Here is a 24,097-nt window from a genome sequence, read left to right on the forward strand (position 1 = left end):
AATCATAGTAATCACGATTGTGCTCCTATGGTACAGAGGGCACTGGGATACAAGATCTTTTCTGAATACATTAAAAACCCTCTTCCGCACCTCCAGATATTCCCACTTTCTCCCCTTTGCTCTTCCAGTCCTTCCAACAGTACTGAAATTAAGTATCTATATTAAATTTTCTGTCCAAAATATCTAGAGTTGTTTGTTTTCTTGACTAAGCAATGACTGAAACAGTACTTGTTACCAGGAGAAGAGTTATTTGGTATAATAATAGAGAAACCATCACCACTTACTTCCCTTGATTCTTGAATTCTACATATTCTAAGGGGAAAAGGGCACCATATACAGCATTATTTAGGACAGAACCCAAACTCAACAGGTTATAGCTGGTATGGTAAATAAGATTTTTACAGGTCACTCCAGTGTTTTGCAAAGTCAGTTGCTTAGGTTAGCGTATGACAAAGACAGTGAATTCCACATAGCTATAGCTGCACTTTGCTATAAAATTAGTTTCTTGGTTGTATGGCATATCAAGAGAGTGGCCAATATATCCCTTAAATTAATAGATGGAGCTGCTGGCAGAATCACTACCATGAGGGAAGGCAAATCCACATCCAAAAGAAATATCTATTCCTGTGAGGACAAATCACTGCCTCATGATGGAAAGGGTCTGAATCACTGCCACTCTAAGTGGCTTACTGGTCTCCAAGCAGATGGTGCCTTATTGAATGCTTAGCATTTGCCTCTGCTGCTGACAGTTTGGGCTCTCAACAGTGGCAGCAGCCAGAGCAGGCTTCTTGAGGGGGAAGTCCCACGTTTGAGCTCATGTTTGAGCTCATGTTTTCTAAGACTGCCATTGTCCCTTTGTTTAGGAGCTCACTGACCAAACACTGGGGTGGCTAGGGAAACACTGACACCTACAGGACAGCTGATCTGGTCCACCTGAATACTGAGTCTCCTCTGCATACGGTAGGTAGCCTTTGATGAGTATTCACATGGGACACAAACACCCCCATATTCTGTGCCCATTGCAAGATGCCCATCCACAAACCTCTTCTCCAGACGTCCCTGTCACCAAACTTCCAATCTTGTTTTTCCTAAGCTATCAAATGAACCAGTAGTTACTGTTTATCAATCAAGGTTGATTTGTCTCACTGACCATTTCTCCAACTATGGTGGAATTTAGGTCCCCAGAATTAGTATTCACTCAGAGCCAGTATCTAACAATCCCCCGCAAAAGTCTTAGTATTTCACTTTTTCTACGCTAACAGCGGCCCTGCTAAATGGACACAAATCATTTGAAGAAGACTGACTTGGTATATTCTTCACACTCCTTTATGCTCCACTAATGTGCCAAAGTACTCACACTTTTTAATCTATATTATCAAAAGGGTTTAAAATAAAATCTACATAGATTACCATCTTTAATATAGAAAATATAATTTTGGTGATTTTCATAATCTAGTTTAGCTCAACAAATAAGTTGGGGAAAATACATAGAATGCTGTCACAAAGTAAACTAGCTTAATGTTAGCAAAAAGAAAGATGAATTGGAAATTTACAATTTATAACTTCAGCTACATTATTAAGGGTAAGTATATGTTGATTCTAGAAGGTTTAGTATGCCTTATTAATAGGAATTGGCATATCAAAACATTAGGTAATTCCAGGAGTTTCTGATATACAATAATATTTATTGTCTTCTATGTAGAAAACACTGTCCTGAGTTGGATTCCACCTTTTTAAAAAAAATTTTTTTTAGTGTTTATTTATTTTTGAGAGAGAGAGAGAGAGAGAGAGACAGAGAGAGAGAGAGAGGGAGTGAGGGAGCAGGGGAGGGGCAGAGACAGAATCTGAAGCAGGCTCCAGGCTCTGAGCAGTCAGGACACATCCCAATGCAGGGCTTGAACCCACGAACTGCAAGATCATGACCTGAGCTGAAATTGGACGCTCAACCAACTAAGCCACCCAGGTGCCTTGGATTCCACCTTTTATATCCAGGACAAATAGTCCTGAGGACACTGATTGTATCACTTCTTAAAACAGGCAGACAGCTGACCTACCACTGTGTTAAGAGGTCTTCAGAGGCCCAACAGGATATTTCTCAAAATAGATGGGAATAATCTTAGAGTCTCTAACTTTAAACCTTTGTACAACTATTCTGTAAGAAGGAATTAGAACTGGTCATCTGGCTTTATCTCCTATGCTTACTATTTAAGTAAAATCACAACAATAGCACTTATTCAGCATCTTTAATTAATTACTTTCCCCTCATTTTCATTTATTTTACTAATGTTTAACCCCACTAATTTGGTCCGTCATTTATCCCATCTGCTCCACTGAAAAACATAGTTTTAAGTGGATTTGGCATTTCTTAACATAAGACCTAAATAGCAGGGAATTTTAATCAAACATGAGATCAATAAATCATTAGGTAGAAATAACCAGCAACAAACAAAGGGCAAATTTAAAGGAATGTAGGTTTTAAATAAAAACAGCTCCATAAATAAATTCAAATATTTGTCATCTTCAAAAGTAATCTTTATATTTGATTGCTTAATTCTGTTATGATCAAGGAGTTTATGATGGCAGATATTTAACTCTGTCACCCAAAACTGGATTTTATTCATTAAAACAAGAAAAACCAACAGCTAGAAATGCTTTGGGATGGGAGAAGTAACTATGGCATCACTCCCCTGCTATTTAGAATAAAAATAAAGGTCCCTGAATTACAAATGCTGGGAAGCATACGTAAGAGCTTCAGATGTGTAAAATAAAATCTAGTTATTCTAAAAATTAAGTCATGAGTGATCTGTTGTCTTCAGTAGCATTAAATGGCCAGGTTAAAACAAATCAGCTAATGCTGGGTAATTCAGTCAGATTAATATGTGGATGCCACATATTTTGTTAACGAATATAAATTTTATTATGTATTATATATAACATTTGATATAAATGTTAAGTTAGAGCAGCGTTTATCAAACTGCAATACAGACAACATAAAAAAGTTTTTACTTATAAAATAACTGTCTATGTTTTATATAATACGTTACATATGTCTTATATAAGAAAGGTCTGGTTATAGTCCCTGGATCTCAATCCCTCCCATTAGATTTCATCTTTCCTTCTACTAACCCTAATTTATAAAGTTGATAGAGAGAGACCAGGATTAAGTAATCAAGGATAACGTGGGACTCCCAAAAGCTACTTGGGAAAATTACTGGGGGCTCCATCATCTGTTCTAGACATAAATACTGTTTTTTATCTCCTCAATCTTCTTCTTTCATTCTCCTTTCTCCTTTTCTTACTGTTTCCCTTTTTTGGCTTACACTTCTCTCTTCTGTATCACTTTTAAAACATCTATGTCACCTATTCCTCAAATGTCATAATGTAGTACTATTGGTAGCATTCAGCCCTAAAGAAGTTACCCTCTACTGGAAAGACTATAAAGAACTCATTCAATACTTTTCCCCCCCACCTACTATGTGTCATTGTGATGCAGGTATATATCTAGATATACAAAAGTAAGACAAAGAAAATAAGTGAAGTTTCTTCCTTAAAGGTATTCACAATCCCATGGAGCTGATTACAAAATAAATTAAAAGAAAGTTAAGTACAAAATGATCACATGGAGGGGCTTCAGGGTGGCTCAGTCAGTTAAGCATCTGACTCCTCATTTCAACCCAGGTCATGATCTCATGGTCACGACATTGAGCCCTGTGTCTGGGCTCTGCACTGGAGGGAGAGCCTGCTTAAAATTCTCTCTCTCCTTCTCCCTCTGCCTTTCTCCCTGCTCACTCATTCACTCCCTCTCAAAAAAAAAAAAAAAAAAAAAATGATGGCATGGAGGGTGAAGCAAGTAAGTCCTTTCATTTTTAATTAATAGGTTGTATTATATTTTTCTCTTACTCAACATAGTAACTGATACACTTGATGATAGACAGGACTAGGGGTGTGAAAAGAGTCTGATAAAGAGGTGCAGCGATATGTGGGAACCCCAATGGGAGAGCAGAGGTAAAGTCCAATTATCTAAGGGTAGAAAGGCCAAGACTCAAAGAAAATAGGTCAGACCTAAATAAACACCGATAAACCTCCCCACTCTAGATAAGGACAATATTTATCAGTGGCTAAACACCTTGCACACTGCAGTGAGTTGAGATGTTGAAAAGTCACTTTATAATGTCATTCTATTCTACACGTGTCTCTAAGAGAAACTTTTGTTTGAACAATTAGCTTAATCTATAAAACAGCCTGAAGAGTGTTATCTTTGTGTCAACTGAAGGAGGACCTTTTCTAAATAACCTTTCTAAAAAGCCTCAAGAGGTCAGTCTCCAAAACACACACTATGAAGTTAATAAAATATTCTTGCAAATGCAAACTCCACATTCTTTGAAGTGGCTAAATCATTAGCAGATCTGAGAAGCCTCTGTGATTAAGGGCTCCTGCTCAGAGGAATCATGTATGGTTACACCAGTAAATGTTTTGCTCTAATGTTAAAATGCCATAAGAAAGTAAATAGGAAAATTCATTTCTAGAGGCTTAATAATATAAAAATATATGTGAATGACAGACTGAAAAAATCCCAAACTTCATTATTATTATTGTGCTTTACAAAAACAACTCTACAAAATATTTCAAACCAAAGCCATAGGATTGTAACAGAGGTTACTAAAGTTCTGAGGATCATTAAAGCATTTGAAGATGATAAAAATTAACAATTTTCCTTTCCTAAATCCAAGCACAAGTCTCATTTTCCAAAATCATATTCTAAGATGAGGCATGAAGCCCATCCAGAACATGACCAAGCCCAATGCATCAGTTAGCACTCAATTAATCCTCATTTAAAAACAATCAAAACAGGGGCACCTGGGTGGCTCAGTTGGTTGAGTGTCCAACTCTTGATTTCAGCTCAGGTCATGATCTCACCTGATCATGTTGAGAGATTGAGCCCCTAGTTGGGCTCAGCACTTAGCCTGGAGCCTACTTAAAATTCTCTTTCCCTCTCCCCCCGCCATCCCCCCACTCACACACACTCTCTCTCTCTCAAAAAACAACCAAACCAAATATGACAGCTAGAAAAAAACAAATGTTATCTAGAGAAGAAGTACCCTCTCATATAAGAACATTCCCCCCTCTAAAACGTGACAAGTTACTTATAATGAATAGTAACTCCCTCTCCCAGCCCCGCATATGATTCAAAAGATGAAAATAAGAAAACATTATTTCAAACACTTCATCTAAAGCTACCTGAGCTAGAAATCTAGAATTCATTAAATTAACACAGAAGTGCACAGTTTTACATGTTCACTCAAGTGTTAAAATGAATATGCACATTGAGGCACGATCTGCTTATATTTTGGATTCAAGATGCTACCATTTTTCTTTTCTTTTTTTTTTTTTTAAATAATTTCAACCTTATTTTATAAAGATGAAACACATAAACATGATTATAAAATCTAGGCAGAGTGCAATTTCCTATGTTCACTCCCCACTTTCCTCTCTGCTTCCAAACCAGGCAGCTCATCATCTACTTCAGACATGAAAACATACTTAAATCACTTTCATTGTTGTTTTGAGTATTAACTTTTGAGCCAAAGCTACACACATTTATGGTATGCTTTGGAGTTGGAGAACATGACCTGTTTAGTTAACTTTGTAGAGATGCCAGTTTAAGCAAACAGATATTTTAAATAATTTTTTAAATGTTTATCATTTTTGAGAGAGACAGAGCATGAGCAGGGGAGGGGCAGAGAGAGAGGGAGGCAGAGAATCCGAAGCAAGCTCCAGGCTCTGAGCTGTCAGCACAGAGCCCAACATGGGGCTTGAACCCACGAACTGTAAGATCATGTCCTGAGCCGAAGTAGGACACTTAACCAATTGAGCCACCCAGGTGCCCCTAAGTACATGAATATTTAACAATGCTGTTTGATTACTATAGAAGTAGAACTTCTCTAGAATGTGCCATATGACTCTCCAATTAATTTTTCACTTCAAACGAAACTTTATAACCTTTATATACCAAGCAAAAGGTTTTTGTGATCTTGAGAGTAACCTGATCATGCTTACTAAAGCATAAAATGACACTAGATAGTACAGATCTAAAAAAAAAAAAAATCTTAATACACTTTTGTCTACATGGAAAGAGTACTGACTCTGGTTCTCTAGTGTTTAGATAAAGAAACCATTAACAAAAGTGCTCAAATTGATCCTATCTACACAAAATGGGAAAGATGAGAAAGTAAAAAGCAATTTCCAAACCAATAGCAAATAAATTAAGTTCACTCTCCCACCCAAGAAAAAAGTATACAGAAAGTGTAAGAATCATCAATATTCCCACCTCTTTTTCAGTTTTTGCAAACTTAGGTATTCTGCTCCCATTATATAACTGTATGGACAACTGCTCCACCAATATTTTCCACCTTAATCAGAATCATGTTTAGAGCATCATTAAAATTGAAATACATATTTTTGAACATTTCAAACTTAACATATCAGCTTTAGGGAGAAAACAAAAGCTAACAGTTGTAAATACGTTACGGCTGAAAAAGTATTTTCGCATACATCATCTCATTTATTCTGCTAAACAAGGCATCAGGATTCTCACTTAGTAAGGAGAGAAACTGGGTTAGAGAGGGGTAAGTGACAAGCCTGAAGTCAACTACAAAGGGATAAATCTGGAACTAGAAGCCCAAACTCTTAGTTTAACAAAAACATTTTCATTCACTTCTTTAACTGAAGGACCTGGTTAACAGGTCACCTTCTCACTGATTCCCAATGTAACATCATACATGATTTGCTATGATAAAATAGAGTTGGGCTATATTCACTGGGTATGTATCTCAAAATCAAATGAAACTACTCCATTTTAACAAGCATCAGAAAATGCTAATAATATGCAGTTACTACAAAGTTGAGTGATCTGTTGGGATGAGCACTGGGTGTTGTATGGAAACCAATCTGACAATAAATTATATTTAACATAAAAAAAAGTTGAGTGTATTTTTCAATGTTTAAAAAATATAAAAATCTACCCATAGTAGGCCACCCACAAAATTTTTAACTGAATTTATTTTAATATGATTGTTTATTAAAGGTTTTAAGACTACATATACACTTGAAAAATAATTATTCACTTCTATTACATTTTTATTTAAATGCCTATTGTTTGAAGGGCTAAAAAAAGAAAAACATCGCGATTTTAGTAGTTTCCTGTAGATTAATGAATGCTGAAATGAGCAAACTTTTTTATTCACAATGCCCTCTACTGGCAGCAAAAATGGTTCTAATATATTTATTACAGGAAGTTAGATCAGTTTCTTTAATGCAGTCCCCCCACCATGGGCCTATAAATTCCCTGGAAAGCTTGTTAAAACTATAACTTTCCTCCATCTACAAAAATATCCACAAATATTGTGATTTCACTACAATCCAGAACTCTCTATCTTTAACAAGTTCCCCAACAATTAAGTGGAGAATCACTGGTTTGGTAAGTTATATCAGCATCTGACTTTCAAAGCACAAGAACTTTGTGAAAAGCTTTTGAAAGGTATTATTATGCCGTTTTTACAGATGAATACAGAGGCTCAAGAAAATTTATTATTCCAGGTAACGTGCTAAAAAGTAGCAGAACCACTAATATTTTCTTGTTCCTGGAGGTATTGTGTCCTTGGAGGAAAGAATAACAAAATTATATCATCCTTAAAACTCAAACATTTACTTCTTTAGACACAGCTTATGTAAGTACTACATGCTATAATTTCCCAATCCTGGCTTGACATGAGAATCACCTGGGGAGTTTGTAAAAATGCTTATGCCCAGGTCCCATGCTCAGAGAAGCAGATTTAATAGGTTTAGGGTCAGGCTGACCACTGTTCTTTGTTTAAAGCTCCCAGATGATTATAGTCAGCCACTAAACCAGTGGTTCTCAGCCTCTGATGTGCAGTGAATCACCGGGAGGACATAGACAACTGGGCCCCACCCCTCACAGTTTTGCACTTGGTAGGGTCTGGCAAGGTTTGAGAATTTGCATTTATAACAAGTTCCAGGTGGTGATGAGGATGCTGATTCTGCCAGTACCTGCTGAGAACCTCGGGTTAAGAAAGTTAACTAGTGCTTCTCAACTTTGGCTACATATTAGAATCACCTGGAGAAATTTTTAAACTCTTGATAGCTGGGCACATATTTAAACCAATCACATCAGAATCTCTGTAGAGATTCTGTATGTTTAAAGCTCCTAAAATTAAAAAGGTTTCTCTATAGCAAAGGTTTATAAAACCCATCAATATGTAAATGGATACAGATTGGTTTTGCAAGAGAGTAGTGTAGTATACAATATTTCCAAAGCTTTCGGATTAGAAACCTTTCTGTCTGGGCACATAATTAACAGATCTAAACATGTAGCCTATGGGACAAAGCAGACACTGCTCTGAATGGCCCACAAGACATTCCCCTACAACGTCATCTACTGCCAAACCCTTCCTTCCTCACTGCTTATGTTCCTATTAGAATATTAACAACTCTATTGTAAATTTTTTTTTTTTTTTTTTGAGAGAGAGACAGCACAAGCTGACAGGGACAAGGGACAGAGAGAGGGGGAGAGAGAATCCCAAGCAAGTTCTGAGCTGCCAGCACAGACCCTGATGCAGGGCTCAGACTCATGAAACCGTGGATCATGACCTGAGCCCAGACCAAGAGTCAGATACTTAACTGACTAAGCTACCCAGGAGCCCCTGTTAATTTTCTTTTGTAACGTGACTGCATGATTTCCACAAGCTCTTTGGAGTCAGAGATCGCACTGAATTCATCCTTGATACCCCAGAGCCTGGTATGATGTCAAGGATAACTGGTGCTTGATAAACATTTTTTGAGTAATTGAATATAGATTGCTATCCCTACTTTCTGTAGAAAAAAGTAGTGTCAAGAATGGCTTTTGTGCAACCTAGAATGTGAAATAGCTTTTGCATAGCTAAAATAAAAATTGAATATTTCTGGGGCGCCTGGGTGGCGCAGTCGGTTAAGCGTCCGACTTCAGCCAGGTCACGATCTCGCGGTCTGTGAGTTCGAGCCCCGCGTCGGGCTCTGGGCTGATGGCTCAGAGCCTGGAGCCTGTTTCCTATTCTGTGTCTCCCTCTCTCTCTGCCCCTCCCTCGTTCATGCTCTGTCTCTCTCTGTCCCAAAAATAAATAAACGTTGAAAAAAAAAATTGAATATTTCTCCCTCATAAAGCTACTCTTATTTAGTATTGCTTTACATTAAAAAAGGGGGGGTGCTATTTGCACTTAGAGATAATATTTAACTTGCCCTTGGGATCTTCCACCTCTTCAATCCATTAGTAACTTAAGAGTACCAAAAAGCTATTCTTTTTTTTTTAAAGTTTATTTATTTATTTTTGGGAAAGAGAGAGAGAGAGAGAGAGACAGCGCATCCCAAGCAAGCTCCACACTGTCAGTGCAGAGAATTGTGAGATCATGACCTGAACATAGACCAAGAGTCAGACACTTAACTGACAGAGCCACCCAGGTGCCCCCCAAAAAGCTATTCTCAGAATCATTTAGCCAACTGTGATCCAAAAAGTGGTACAAATGCTCTGTGCATTAACAATGAGATGAAGTTTCCAAAAACCCTTAAGAGAAAAGAAAAAAAACTCAAAAACTACTGTTGTTTTAAAAAATACCAAGTTTTTAAAATTTGGACATAATATCAAATCAAATCAGTTTTGAGTTTTTGGTTTTGTTTTTTAATCTATAAAGAAGAGTAGTCTTCTGTTAGCAAGCTGCATGTTAAACTCAGGTCAAGCAATTTTGGTACATATCAAAATAATTGCAGGATTAAGCTTTGTATTCTCCTTTCTTGCCGCAAAAGAAAACATCTGACTTTATGTTACAGTCCATTCTACAGCTTTCTGGCACTATGTTTTCTATATGCTTCACAAATATTTAAAATAATCACATAAATATAAGTCTCAAAGCATCATTATGTTGCATCTCGGGCACCTGGGTGGCTCAGTCAGTTAAGCGTCCGACTTCGGCTCAGGTCATGATCTCACGGTCTGAGAGTTCGAGCCCTGCGTCAGGCTCTGTGCTGACAGCTCAGAGCCTGGCGCCTGTTTCAGATTCTGTGTCTCCCTCTCTCTGACCCTCCACCGTTCATGCTCTGTCTCTCTCTGTCTCAAAAATAAATAAACGTTAAAAAAAAAAAAGATTATGTTGCGTCTCAAACTTCTTCATTTGGTGGTACTATGAGACTGTATTCAAATACTAACATATATTTGTATTTAAAGGGCAGTGATAATTACCTAAGCATTATTTTTCAACAAGTAATTACTGAGTGCCCATTATACACCAGGCACTGTTTTCACAGCTACAGCTGCACCATAATGAAAATAAAGTTCTTTACGAAGCTTCAAACCTGGTATGTTTTTTCTAGAAAGGAAAAAACTAGAAACATTCTTGTGGTCCAAACTACAAATAGAGGATTCTTTGCAAAGGAGAGGGAAAAGTGAAATCTAAAGGTCATTAGCTTATAAATCTTGCTGAAAGGCTCCCAGCACCTCTGCAAAAGCTAGTCAACTTAGAAGAAAGAGAAAATAAATGAAACTTCAAAATTAATTAGTGGTTACCTCTGAATTCCTTCAAGAATATCCTTCACAGCTGCCATTAACTTTTGAAGATATACAAATGCTTCCTCAAATGATGCTATTTTTGAAGAAGTCAAAGCTGCATTTGAGCCCAATCTTTGAAATACATCCATGCTAAAATAGAGTGGAAAAAAAAGATACTCATAAGTACATATGCATTATTTATTTATTTAATTTTAAAAATATGCACTATTTATTGTAATTCAAGCATTTCCATTTATAATATATAAAATAAGGTAATATTTATAACTCCTCTCTCATTATCCTGATTTATTTAAATCAGAAATAAAAGACAGTGACTTGTGAATGTCCAGGCTACCATTCATGCAGAGGATCTAGGTCAATGACTATATGCGTCTAATCTAAAGCAATACTGTAAAAGCTATAGGAATAATGTTTCATATCAAAAGACCATAAGACATGCAATTAATAGTATTTTTTTAAACATTTACTTGTTTATTTTTTAAGAGAGAGAGAGAGGCAGACAGACAGGCAGACGGAGACACACACAACAGAATCTGAAGCAGACTGCAGGCTCTGAGCTGTCAGTGCAGAGCCCGATGAGGGGCTCCAATCTGAGAACCGGGAGATCATGACCTGAGTCGAAGTCAGATGCTTAATCGACTGAGCCACCCAGGCATCCCTGGAAGTAATACTACTGATCTACATTCAGGTCAGTACTTAAGTATTGTCAGTGCTCCAGTACATAAGGATGCAGAAAAGATGCAGATTTACCTGTTTGCTGAAACTAGAAGTTATAAATGTTAATATACTTTACTCTGATCATTCCAATTTTAGAAATCTATCACATATTAATAATAATTTTGCATTTGGTAAACAATTAGTAACCATGTAAATGTTCAGCAATATAAAAAGTGCTAAGTAAATAGTGAATTAGCCACCTGACGAAATAACAAAGAACAATTAAAATAATACGCCATCTATACATTAGAAACATAAAGGTATACAAAATTTATTTATATAACATAACAACCACCATATAAAAAGTGAAAACATATGCTGTACTGGGTTGAACAGCATGCCCCCCAAATTCATGTTCACCCAGAACCTCAGAATGTGACCTTATTTAAGATCTTAGTCAAACTTCCCAATAGAATAGAGCCTACAGGCACCTGGATTTCAGACTTTACAGCCTCCAGAACTGTGAGTGAATAAATTTCTATGATTGTAAACCATCTAGCTTGTGGTAATTTGCTATGACAGCCCCAGGAAACTAATATACATGCCTAAAAACAAAGCTGGGTGTACATAACAGTAACAATGTTAACTACTGGGTTACCTTTAGGTAGTAGCATTCAAGGGAAGTTTCTCCCCTACTTCACAGTACTTTCCAAAGCACTTTTTAAAATAATTGTGGTAAAATAGGGGTGCCTGGGTGGCTCAGTTGGTTAAATGTCTGACTCTTGATTTCGGCTCAGATCATGATCTCACAGTTTGTGGGATCAAGCTCCACATCAGGCTCTGTGCTGACAGCATGCAGCCTGCTTGGGATTCCCTCTCCCCCTCTCACTCTGCCCCACCCCTGCTCACATTCTCTCTCTCTCTCAAAATAAATAAAATTTTAAAAAAATTGTGGTAAAATAAACATAAAATTACCATTTTAACAATTCTAAAGTGTTCCAAATTCAGTGGCATTTGGTACTTCACACTGTCTGCAACTATCACCACTAACTAATGAAGACTATTTTCATCACTCCAGAAGGAAATCCTGTATTCATTAAGCAGTCATTCATCCTTCCTCCCTCCCCCCAGTTCCTGGTAACCACTAATCCATTTTCTATCTCTACAGATTTACCTACTATGGATATTTCAAATAAATGGAATTATATACCATGTGACCTTTGTGTCTGGCTTCCTTCAATTAGCATGTTTTCAATATGCATTCACGTCATAATGGGTGTCAATACATTATTATGACTGATAAAGATTCCATTTTATAGATACAAACACTTTATGATAGGCCACAGTTTGTTTATCCATTCATCTGTTGATGGGCAGTGGATCTGTTGTTTCCACTTTGGCTATTGCAAATGGTTGTGAACATTCATATGTAAGTTTTTGTTTGAACACTTGTGTTCAGTTCATTTGGGTATAGCTCTGTGAATGGAACTGCTGGGTCACATGGTGATTATATATTTAATGCATTGAAGAACCAAAAAATTGTTTTTCCACATTCGCAGAAGTGATATATGAAAAAGGTAACCATTTTGACAGGTCTGCAAAAGGGAAAACTTAGAAAATCTAAAGAAATGCAATTGTTAATAAGTACAGCTTTACCTTTCCAGAAGAAAAAGTATTTCAAAGCATAAAATACATAGGGCCTACCAGACCTTCAAATGAGCATCTCTACATGAAAGGCTCAAGCATGAATATATTGGAAAATTATACAGTGACTCTGGTACACAATCAGGCATGAGAAGCAATGAAGTGGGCTTTAATAACCATGCGCTGATAAAGCAATATAAGCATTTTTCATGTACTGAAATACTACAAAGTAAAGTCTATTACACAGAAATTACCCAGAATTGTAACATCTACCACAAACGTGTATATATTATAGGTCAATTCCAAGGTAAAAAAGTACTCAATTGTTTTGATTTTATTTTTTACATTTTTTTTAACGTTTTATTTATTTTTGAGACAGAGAGAGACAGAGCATGAACGGGGGAGGGGCAGAGAGAGAGGGAGACACAGAATCGGAAGCAGGCTCCAGGCTCCGAGCCATCAGCCCAGAGCCCGAGGCGGGGCTCGAACCCACGGACTGCGAGATCGTGACCCGAGCCGAAGTCGGACGCTTAACCGACTGAGCCACCCAGGCGCCCCATGTTTTGTTTTGTTTTTTTAGAGAGAGAGTGTGTGAGCAGGGGTGAGGGGCAAAGGGAGAAGGAGAAGAGAATTTCAAGCAGGCTCCACGCTCAGGGCAGAGCCCAACAGGGGGCTTGATCCCTTGACCCTGGGATCGTGACCTGAGCCAAAATCGGATGCTCAACCAACTGAGCCACACAGGCGCTGCAGTATTCAAATATTTTCTAAATGAAGAGAAGATTAAAGCATCTTACAAATGGCTTTAATCTATTTTATTTTGAAAGTGATAATTTCTGCCTAGCATATATGGTAACTTTCAGCTAACAAGAATCTCTGATTAGCCAAAACATTACAAATATGTTAAGACTGGACAAAACAAACACACAAAACCTTTGCTTTATAAGAAAATACAAAATTCCAAGGGCTAAAAATGGGCCCTCAATCTACAGTGTTGTAAATTGAAAATAGATGGTTAAGAAGAGTGCTCCTATTCCTTTGCTGCTAGGACAGATGGTATTAATCTAAAATAACAGTCACACTGGACCCTTGAACTAAAATCACACTAAACCGCATATAGTATGACTGGCAAATTATATAATATATATAAAATTATATAAAGGTTATGGGTTTGGGAGAAAGTATGGGAGAGACTGTTGGCCTACTTTAAAATCAGTTGTTTTAAATTATTTTTTAAGTTACTCCAGCAGCATTTATTTAAAAACAAATTTTTTTTTAACGTTTATTTATTTTTGAGACAGAGAGAGACAGAGCATGAACAGGGGAGGGTCAGAGAGAGGGAGACACAGAATCTGAAACAGGCTCCAGGCTCTGAGCTGTCAGCACAGAGCCCGATGCGGGGCTTGAACTCACTGACCTGACCGCGAGATCATGACCTGAACCGAAGTCAGCCGCTTAACCGACTGAGCCACCCAGGTGCCCCTAACTCCAGCAGCATTTAAAGAACTACTCACAACTGGTCTCTATCTCTTCATTTTACCAGGAACATAGTATTTCATGTGTATCAAAGGAATAAAAGCATTTCTTCCTTTCTTTAAAAAAATGTTTATTTTAATTTTGAGACAGAGAGAGAGCACACGTGTGAGTAGGGGAGAGGCAGAGAGAGAGTGGGACAGAGGATCTGGACTCTGAGCCGACAGCAGCAAGCCCTACGTGGGGCTCGAACTCACAAACTGTGAGATCATGACCTGAGCTGAAAAGTTGGGACACTCAACCAACTGAGCCACCCCAGTGCCCTGCATTTTTTCCTTTTGAATAAAAATATTTATCTTCCTTTTCAAAAAGCCTTATATGAATTTTCCCTAATCCAAAACGACATTTTCTTAGATTATTTTAAATTTTACTAAGGCTTTAGGGGCGCCTGGGTGGCTCAGTCAGTTAAGCGTCCAACTTCAGCTCAGGTCATGATCTCATGATCCATGCGTTTGAGCCCCATGTTAGGCTCTGTGCTGACTGCTCTGAGCCTGGAACCTGCTTCTGATTCTGTGTCTCCCTCTCTCTCTGCCCCTTCCCTGCTCATGCTCTGTCTCTCTCATTCTCAAAAAATGCATAAATGTTAAAAAACAAATTTTTTTAAAATAAATTTTACTAAGGCTTTGTATCCTGCTAATTTGTTCAGCCAATCTAGGTGGCCTTCACCGGTTTTTGACATACATGGGAAATGCCTCTCATCAAGAGTTCACATCTGAATCACCTGGAGAGATTTTTTTTTTTTTTTTTTTTTTTTATGCACTATTGCAGTGTCAGCTCAGTCTTAGCAGACCGAATCAGAACTTCTAGGCACAGAGCCTAGGCATATATATTTTTAAAACTCTCCAGGTGAATCTGATTGCATCCCTATTTAAGCATCACTGTTTCTAAAGCACCGAGTTGGTAAAAGCCTCTCAGTAAGGTAATCTAATGCATTCAACTCACAACCCAAACACTAACTGCCCAATGAATAACAGCAATGATGGAAAACCCTAGAATTCAAAAATTCTTAGAAATTTAGTACCTGTTCTGATATAATGTTGTCCAAACATTCTCTAGGGTAGACCAGATTTTTTGATGCCTGTTGGGCTGGGGAAGATGAGAACCTGAGAAAATGGTGACTTCTTGGTTATTAGATTTCATTAACGAGGTATCTTCTTGCTTTTTACGCACTGTAGTTTCTGAAGGATTTTGCTTAAGTTTTGCCTTGACCTGGGGAAATAAGAATTAATAAATTTCAGCTAGTCCTTCATCAGTAAATGAGAGAAACAGAATGTCAATTGTGCTTACATTGTTCTAGCTTTCCGAGAAATGCTGACTATTCTTTGTCCTTGACTGTGTACACAATATTCCCAGAAAGGCATCAGAGCTAGAAAAAATATTTTCCTTTTCCACTTATATCAAACAATATTTCCAATGTGTTTATTACAGTGACATCTCTTTTTTTAATTTTTTTAAACGTTTATTCGTTTTTGAGAGACAGAGTGTGAGTGGGGGAAGGGCAGAGAGGGGGAGACACAGAATCTGAAGCAGGCTCCAGGCTCTGAGCTGTCAGCAGCAAGCCTTATCTAGGGCTCGAACCCGTCAACCATGAGATCATAACCTGAGCCAAAGTCAGACGCTTAACCAACTAATCCATCCAGGTGCCCCTATAGTGACGTTTCTTAGCTAACATGCTAATATCAACTTAAGAATATTGTTTGAACACTTTTACATGTATGGCATTAAACTAGACAGAGAACACCTAAGATACAATGAAAAACATGTGTAATCAAGCCTCCAAGCACCTTACAATCCATTAACAAGAATGTGATTGCAAAGGGCTATTATTTAAAAAAAAATCAGAATGGAATGTAAATCTTATGCCACTGAAGAAACCACTGAAGGTTTCTAACTTAGGAAGTGACAGATTCAGGACTGTACTCTAAGACAAACGGGAACATAAGAAAGTAGAGGCATGAAGACTGGTCAGAAGGCTACTAAAATGATTCAGAAGAGGAGTCCTAAGAACTTGAATTAAGTAGGAAAAGGCAGTAAAAGAAAAAGAAAAACTTTTGCAAGAAATATTTATTTTCATTTTAGAGAGAGAGAGAGAGAGAGAGAGAGAGAGCACGAGTGGGGGAGAGGGACAAAGGGAGAGAGAAAGAGAATTTTAAGCAGGCTCCATGCTCAGTGCAGAGCTGGATGCGAGGCTTAATCCCACGACCCTGGGAGCATGACCTGAGCTGAAATCAAAGAGTTGGACACTCAAGTGACTGGCCACCCAGGTCCCCCATGCAAGAAACATTTTTAAAGACTTGGCCAGAAAGAGCTAGAATGTATTAAGCTAAGCAAAATAACTCAATCAGAGAAAGACAAATATGTTATTTCACTCATATGTGGAATTTAAGAAACAGAACAGATGAATATGGGGGAAGACTGGGGTAGAGTGGGGGTGGAAAGAAGAGAGAGAAAAACAAACCACAGGAGGCTCTTAACGATAGAGAACAAACTAAGGGTTGATGGAGGGGAGGTAGGTGGGGAGATGGGCTAGATGAGTGATGGGTACTAAGGAGGGTACTTGGGATGAGCACTGGGTGTTATAGGTTATAAGTGATCAATCACTGAATTCTACTTCTGAAACCAATATTGCACTGTATGTGAACTAACTAAAATTTAAACAAACAAAAAAATACTACGGCTTCCACTAGAGCCTCCAGGAAAGGAGACTGCTGGCTGTATGCCCTAGACATGCATTCCACTGTTCCAGTCTACAGGGCCTCTGCATTCCCCCTCCCCCACCTTTACAACTCCTCCACCCAATGCAGTCCCTAGACAAAGCCTTGGGAGTATAACAGGGAAGCTCAAAACAAGGCTCCAGGGTATGACAATCCTGCTAATGGCTGTCACCAGTATCAGACTGTAGCGGTCGCTCAGGTAGATTAGTCTGAAGGAATGTGGGGCCAGCTCCCACTTAACACCTGTGTCTGCTCTGGTCTCACAGCTTCTAAGATGGCAGTATATCCACGGGTCACCCCTGTGAAATCTGGCCACATGTCTGGTGTTGGCAGAGATGAATATGGCATCAAGGCCTCACTTCTGTTCTAGGAATGGATGGTTTGGGGACGTTAGCTCCTGTGTAGGCGGAATGGAGATGACACTTGTGGAAATTTGCAATGTTTTACAGAATTTTAAGAGCTGACAATTCTCTTAGCATTCTTGTCCTGGACTTCTCAAATTGGGGTAAGTAATGCTATAAGCAAAGTTAGATAGACTTGGCTAAAATCTAGATTCAGGGAACAGGGAGACTCTAAGATTTTTTGAATCTGGATGTGTAGAAGAATAATGGTACAAATAATAGAAATATAAAGTGTCCATAAAGTAGAAATAGATCAAACCCCCTTGATTATTATTTCTCCAAAGAATATAAAGACACAGTTTTATTCAGTAAAAGTCAAACATATAAACACATCAACACGTCAGAGATACATGTGCTAGAAGTGATGAAAATGCTATTTTAATGTGCCACGTTCACTGCAGTTTTAAACAGTACCTTAAACTATGCCTTGCTGATGAAGGAAAACACACTGAACATGTCACATAGCGCAACAGCAGTAAGCCATTTAATGTATATTTATCTGTATTTCTGGTTTTTTATGGCCACCTGCAGTAAAGCCAAGAAGGGCTGGTTACAGAAAAGAGGAGAAACAGACTACAAGTTTGTGTTCAGAATGTTGTCTGTGAAGAATAAAAAGACATTTAGGTAGAGATAGCTAGCAGGTAATTGGATATGCAGATCTGCAGCCTACAAGACACAGTTGGGAACTGTTCTCAAGGGAGACAAACCTCTGAAGTAGATGAGATTGTTAGGAGAGAATATAGCAAAAAAGAAGGACAACGGTAGACGAATTGAAGGAGGGAGGGAATTAGCAAAAAGAAAAAAAGAGATCAACGAGATAGGGGAAGAGTCAGAAGTATTCAATAACAATAAAAGCCAAAAGAGAGAAGTTTCAGGAAAGAAAGGGTAGACAACATCAAGTGCTGAAGAAAGGTTGAGAAATGAGAAAGAAGAAGAAAGAGTGAGAAAAGGGTGCATTTGATCATTAAGAAGGAAATGATAACCTAATTCACTTACCAGAGTGTGGAGGTAAAATTCTACTTGTGAAAGATTAAGGAAGAAGTGAGTGAAGAAATGGAAACCATGGTTATAGATTGCTCTTTAAGAAGTTTGGTGGTTGACAGAAAGAGGTAGTGCAGTAAATAGCATGGACAATGAAAAATATTTAAGCATATTTTATTTTAGAGTGCACACACACACACACACACACACACACACACACACACACGAGCAGAGCAGGGGAAGGGGCAGAAGGAGATGGCTAGAGAGAATCCCAAACAGCACTGAGAGTGGAGCCCTACGAGGGGCTGGATCTCCTGACTGTGAGATCATGACCTGAGCTGAAACTAAGAGTCAGATACTGAACCCACTGGGCCACCCAGGTGCCCCTAAAAATATTTTAAATATTTATAAATAATGATACTGAGCAGAATAAAGTGCTATACTATTGATTCAAATGATTTATTATTTTTTTTTTTAAGTTTTTTAATTTAATTTAATTTTATTTTTTTCAACGTTTATTTATTTTTGGGACAGAGAGAGACAGAGCATGAACGGGGGAGGGGAAGAGAGAGAGGGAGACACAGAATCGGAAACAGGCTCCAGGCTCTGAGCCATCAGCCCAGAGCCTGACGCGGGGCTCGAACTCACAGACCGCGAGATCGTGACCTGGCTGAAGTCGGATGCTTAACCGACTGCGCCACCCAGGCGCCCCCAAATAATTTTTTTTTTAAATATCACCTTGGGGGAGGTGTGCCTGGGTGGCTCAGTGGGTTAAGCATCTGACTCCTGATTTCGGCTCAGGTCACGAGCTCACAGTTTGTGGGTTTGGGCTCCTGTGTTGACAGAGTGGGGCCTGCGTGGGATTCTCTCTCTCCCTCTCTCTCCACCCCTCCTGAGCTCACCTAAAGCAGGGCACAAGCACACCCAAAGCTCGTGCTCATCCAATGTGGGACTTAAACTCACCAACCATGAGATCATGACCTGAGCAGAAGTCAGATGCTGAATGACTGAGCCACCCAGTCATTTTTTTTAAATGTCTATTTATTTATTTTGAGAGAGAGAGAGTAGGGGAGGGGCAGAGAGAGGGGGAGAGAGAATCCCAAGCAGGTTCCGGCACTGTCAGCACAGAGCCTGATGCGGGGACTGATCTCATGAACTATGAGATCATGACCTGAGCCGAAATCAAGAGTCAGGTGCCTAAGTGTCTGAGCCACCCAGGTGCCCCTGTATCTATTATTTCAAAGATTTTATTTTTTTAAAATAATCTCTCTACCCAACGTGGGGCTTGAGCTTACAACCCCAAGAGTCGCATGCTCCACTGACTGAGTCAGCCAGGCGTCCCAGAACTCTGCATCTATTAGCTCTTTTAATCATCACAACTACCCTATCAAACAGATACTATGATTATCCATATTTTATAACTGAGACATAGAAAGGGTAAGTAACTCATGCAAGGTCATACAGCTGGTAAGACTCACAAACAGGACTTGACCTTCAGCAATCTGACTCTGAATGAGGTTATGATCTCTCTCCAAAATAAAAGTAAATGTTACCCTTTTCTATCTTTGGGTGCAGGAAGACAAAAAGAAAGTTATTCTTTCTGATTTTGCCTGTTTACATGAATCATGAACTATAACATATACATGAATGAAAGACATATTTTGTTCTGAGATATGTTTCTTAAATCATCACATGCTGCCTCTTTTCCTCAGGTCTCAAATAGTCATGTGTGCAAGTATGTAGATGGATTCCTTTATCAAACACCTACATAGCACTCACTCTGTGTGAGGCACTAAGTGCTTTACAAGTATTAATGTATATTTAATTCTCGTGACAGTTCTGAGACACAGATTATTATATTCATTTTACAAAAGAAGAAATTAAGGCTCAGAGGGGTTAAATAACTAGAGGTTAAAGACATAACTAGCCAGGATGGGGATCCTGAGGCATGTAGGTCTAAAGTTTAAGAAGACTGACTTTCATGATTCTAACATCCTGGCAGAGCAAGCCTTATTTATTTATTTTTTGATGGTTGGAAGGTTTATAAAAGAATACTGTAGGGGCACCAGGCTGGCTCAGTCAGAAGAGGGTGTGACTCTTTATTTCGGGGTCATGAGTTCGAGCCACATGTTGCGTGCAGAGATTACCTAAATAAATAAATAAACTTAAAAAAGAAAAAAGAAAAATCTATGTCTCCTTTTCCTGTCCCACCTCATTTATATAAAAAAATCTCAAAAATAATCCTTTTGGTTAACTTTCCATTTTGTTTTCTCACAAGCCTTCTCAGAAGCAAACAAATGAATATCCCTATTTTCCTGATTTTCTACATTTGGTAAATAAAGTTTGGGGGGGATTATTTATTTTTTTAATTTTTGTTGTTGTTGTTATTATTATTTTACAGTTACTGTATTCAGATACCCTATCCCTGGAGGTAATCTATTTGTTGCTCAAGTTACTGAGACAGGACTAAGTATTTGGGCCATATACCAAATAAATCTAATGCATTCTACAAAACAACTCCTACCATAAGTGTATTTTACTTTAAATATTTAATTTTATTTTAAAGTAATCTCTACCCCCAATGTGGGGCTCGAGCTCATGACCTCAAGATCAAGAGTTGCATACTCCACAGACAGAGCCCACCAGGTGCCCCTGAAAGTATATGTTAAAAGCCCAAGCTAAATCACAAAGCTCCTGGCTGACTCAGACAGTGAACTGTTTCTAAACATGAAAATAAAGGAGAAATGCTTCAGAGCTCTCATTGTGGAAACATCACAGGGTGTTTCCAGCAATCACATTAATGCCAGGTGTTAAGGGAAAAGCACTAATGAGGATATAGATTCTTCACCAGTGGCCTTCATGAATCTGTTGCTAATGTAGCAACTGGAAAATCAGGATCCAGGAATAAATAACAATTCAATATTTTTAAACACTCGGTGGGCAACATAATAGTCGGCATACCATTATTTGATAAACAGCACTAAATTTTAACACCACATTTTCATGGTAACTCCCATCTCTAGGTTTCCAATTGATGAAAGGAACTTAAAACTTGACATTCATTATTATTTTATTTCAATCAATCCTATTTTTTTAAATTTTCAATAATCTTAATTCAAAGACTGATAAGCCTATGTGTATCCTGAATGTTCCATCTTGTTCACTATGTTTGTTTCACTAAAGATAGGGTTTAGGGCTCAGTTCTGTGATGGGAAAGGATAATGTATTTTTCCCTACGCAACTCCAGTCAGAGATCAAGCTGCAATCCCCTAAATTCCCAGGTCCATTCTTTCCTACCAATAATTCTCGAAGTCACATTTGCCATGGAAAAATACAATTACCAATATTTTGGTCATCTTAATCCAAAAGATAATTTCACCCCTTAAGTCAATTCTTTCCATAGGAATTATCACATATTTCTTATTAGTTTATTAAAAAGATGCTTCTTCTACTTCATGAGATATTCTCTTAAGCAAGTATGTTCTTTCCTTACTGGTGATGTACAAAACACATACACACATAAGAGGATGTGTTTTATAACTTGTAATAAAAATTGCTTACTTTCCTTCAATTCACTTAAGATATACTTAATCCCTTAGTGTGTTCAAGTAAGTTACAATTAAAATATCCTTTATCTCTGTTATCTGCTAATACGTTTTTAGAACACATGTAATTAGCTCCTCTAAATGGCATTCCAAAGGTAACTTACCTCTGCAAATGTCTGGAGTAGTTTGTTAACTTGAGCAAAGGCCTGTGGAAGAATACCATCATAATTTGACCTTGTACTGAAAGCATGTAACAAACTTTTAGAATCCTGAAGCAGAAATTTCACTGTTGTAAAATCCACTGCCTTGTTAGCTGGTAACAGAAATTAAGAAGGAAAACATATGTAAGAATGAGTATACAATATAAAAATGTGTTTGGAAAGCCAATCTAAAGTTAATTATGAAATTTAAGAAAAGTATGCATTTACACCTATACCCTACTCCTAACTTATTTCTTGGGTGTAAAAAGCATTAAATTAAATTTAGCTAAAGACAAAGTTCTTGGAGTTGATCCAGGTATTCTGGATTCAGATTCCCTCAACATAGTAAACTTTAAAGTGAAAGAACATTATACTTTTCAGAAAAGAGAGATAATTACCAAACAAGTTAAACTACAGATTTTCAAAACTGAGGTTGTTTCATATACAGATTGCTATGTAGGCATCAGAAGAGTCACATTTTCGGGGTAAGCAGGTAAGTTACATGCAGTCCCTCTCAAAACCAACTCAGTTAATCACATAGAGATTTAACTTCAAATTCCATTACATCAAATGTAATACTAGATTTATTGAAAATAACATTTTCTCTCTTCGCTCAACACAACTTTAGCAAAAATATAAATAATCTGAGTAACAGCTGTGGGCAAGATAAGCCAGCAGTATTTTTTTCCTTATAAATTAGCAAAGTGAGTTAATCTACAAGAAATAATTTAAAGGTATAACAATTTTCTCTCAACTAAAATTACTTACATTAAGTTCTCAGAGGTGGTGACAATAATTTCAAAGATTTTAAAAGTTATGAGCAATGAAGTTAAGCAAATTTCTAACATCATCAAAGCCCAGAACTGAAAAATTCTTTCCATTATTAGGGTAGAGTGCCATATATAATATATATGTGCCATATATATATATATACACACACACACATATATAATATACATGTGCCATATATTTTATATATATGTATATATATACATACATACACACACACACACACACACACACACATATATATACACACACATACTTTTCAAAGGCATTTAAAATAACCATGCTACGACGTATTTGTTTTGTTTCCTTTTAAGGTTCTCAGTTTCAGAGAAATTTGAGAGACCAGCATGGTTTATATTCTGAAACACCAGCATGGTTTTTCACTGGTACTATGAGTTTAAAAAAGTAAATAGTTCCTCTGTATCACTTATATAAGTATTTGCTTAGAGTGGTGCTTGGGTGGCTCAGTCAGTTAAGCATCTGACTCTTGATTTCGGCTCAGGTCATGATCTCATGGTTCATGGGACTGAGCCCTGTGTGGGGCTCCTTGTTGACAGCGTGGAGCCTGCTTGGGATTCTCTCTTCCCGTCCCTCTCTGCCTCTCTTTTACTCACACACATGTGTGCTCACTCACTCTCTCTCTAAATAAATAGGCAAACACACATTTAAGGGGTGCCTGGGTGGCTCAGTTGGTTAAGTGTCCAACTTTGGCCCAGGTCATGTTCGAGCAGTTCCTGACTTTAAGCCCCGGTGTCAGGCTCTATGCTGACAGCTCAGAACCTGGAGCCTTCTTCAGATTCTGCGTCTCCCTCTCTTTCTGCCTCTCCCCCACTCGCACCCCGTCTCTCTCTCTCAAAAATCAACATTAAAAAATACTTTTAATAAAAAAATAAACATTTAAATAAAAATAAATTAATATAAAAAAACAAAAACAAAAACAAGTATTTTCTTGGAAATTACTGAAAAATCAAATAAAAATCAAAAGTAGATTTAATTAATTAATTATACAATATTCAGAAGTTCT

The 24,097-nt window shown here is 37.8% G+C and overlaps 1 protein-coding gene across 6 annotated transcripts in view; it reads right to left on the reverse strand.

The window, feature by feature from the left end:
* SWT1 (SWT1 RNA endoribonuclease homolog) overlaps nt 1-24,097 on the reverse strand; it is a 104,459-nt gene that overhangs the window by 34,172 nt on the left and 46,190 nt on the right. For all 6 annotated transcript variants that reach the window (XM_019821726.3, XM_019821725.3, XM_011291009.4 and 3 more), the window contains 3 exons: nt 22,249-22,397; nt 15,465-15,652; nt 10,610-10,741 (listed from right to left, as the gene is read on the reverse strand). In XM_019821726.3, the coding sequence (XP_019677285.2) occupies nt 10,610-10,741; nt 15,465-15,652; nt 22,249-22,397 (469 nt within the window). The remainder of the gene's footprint in view (nt 1-10,609; nt 10,742-15,464; nt 15,653-22,248; nt 22,398-24,097) is intronic.

The sequence above is a fragment of the Felis catus genome, chromosome F1 (genome assembly GCF_018350175.1).
Source record: "Felis catus isolate Fca126 chromosome F1, F.catus_Fca126_mat1.0, whole genome shotgun sequence".
NCBI classification, from domain to species: Eukaryota; Metazoa; Chordata; class Mammalia; order Carnivora; family Felidae; genus Felis; species Felis catus.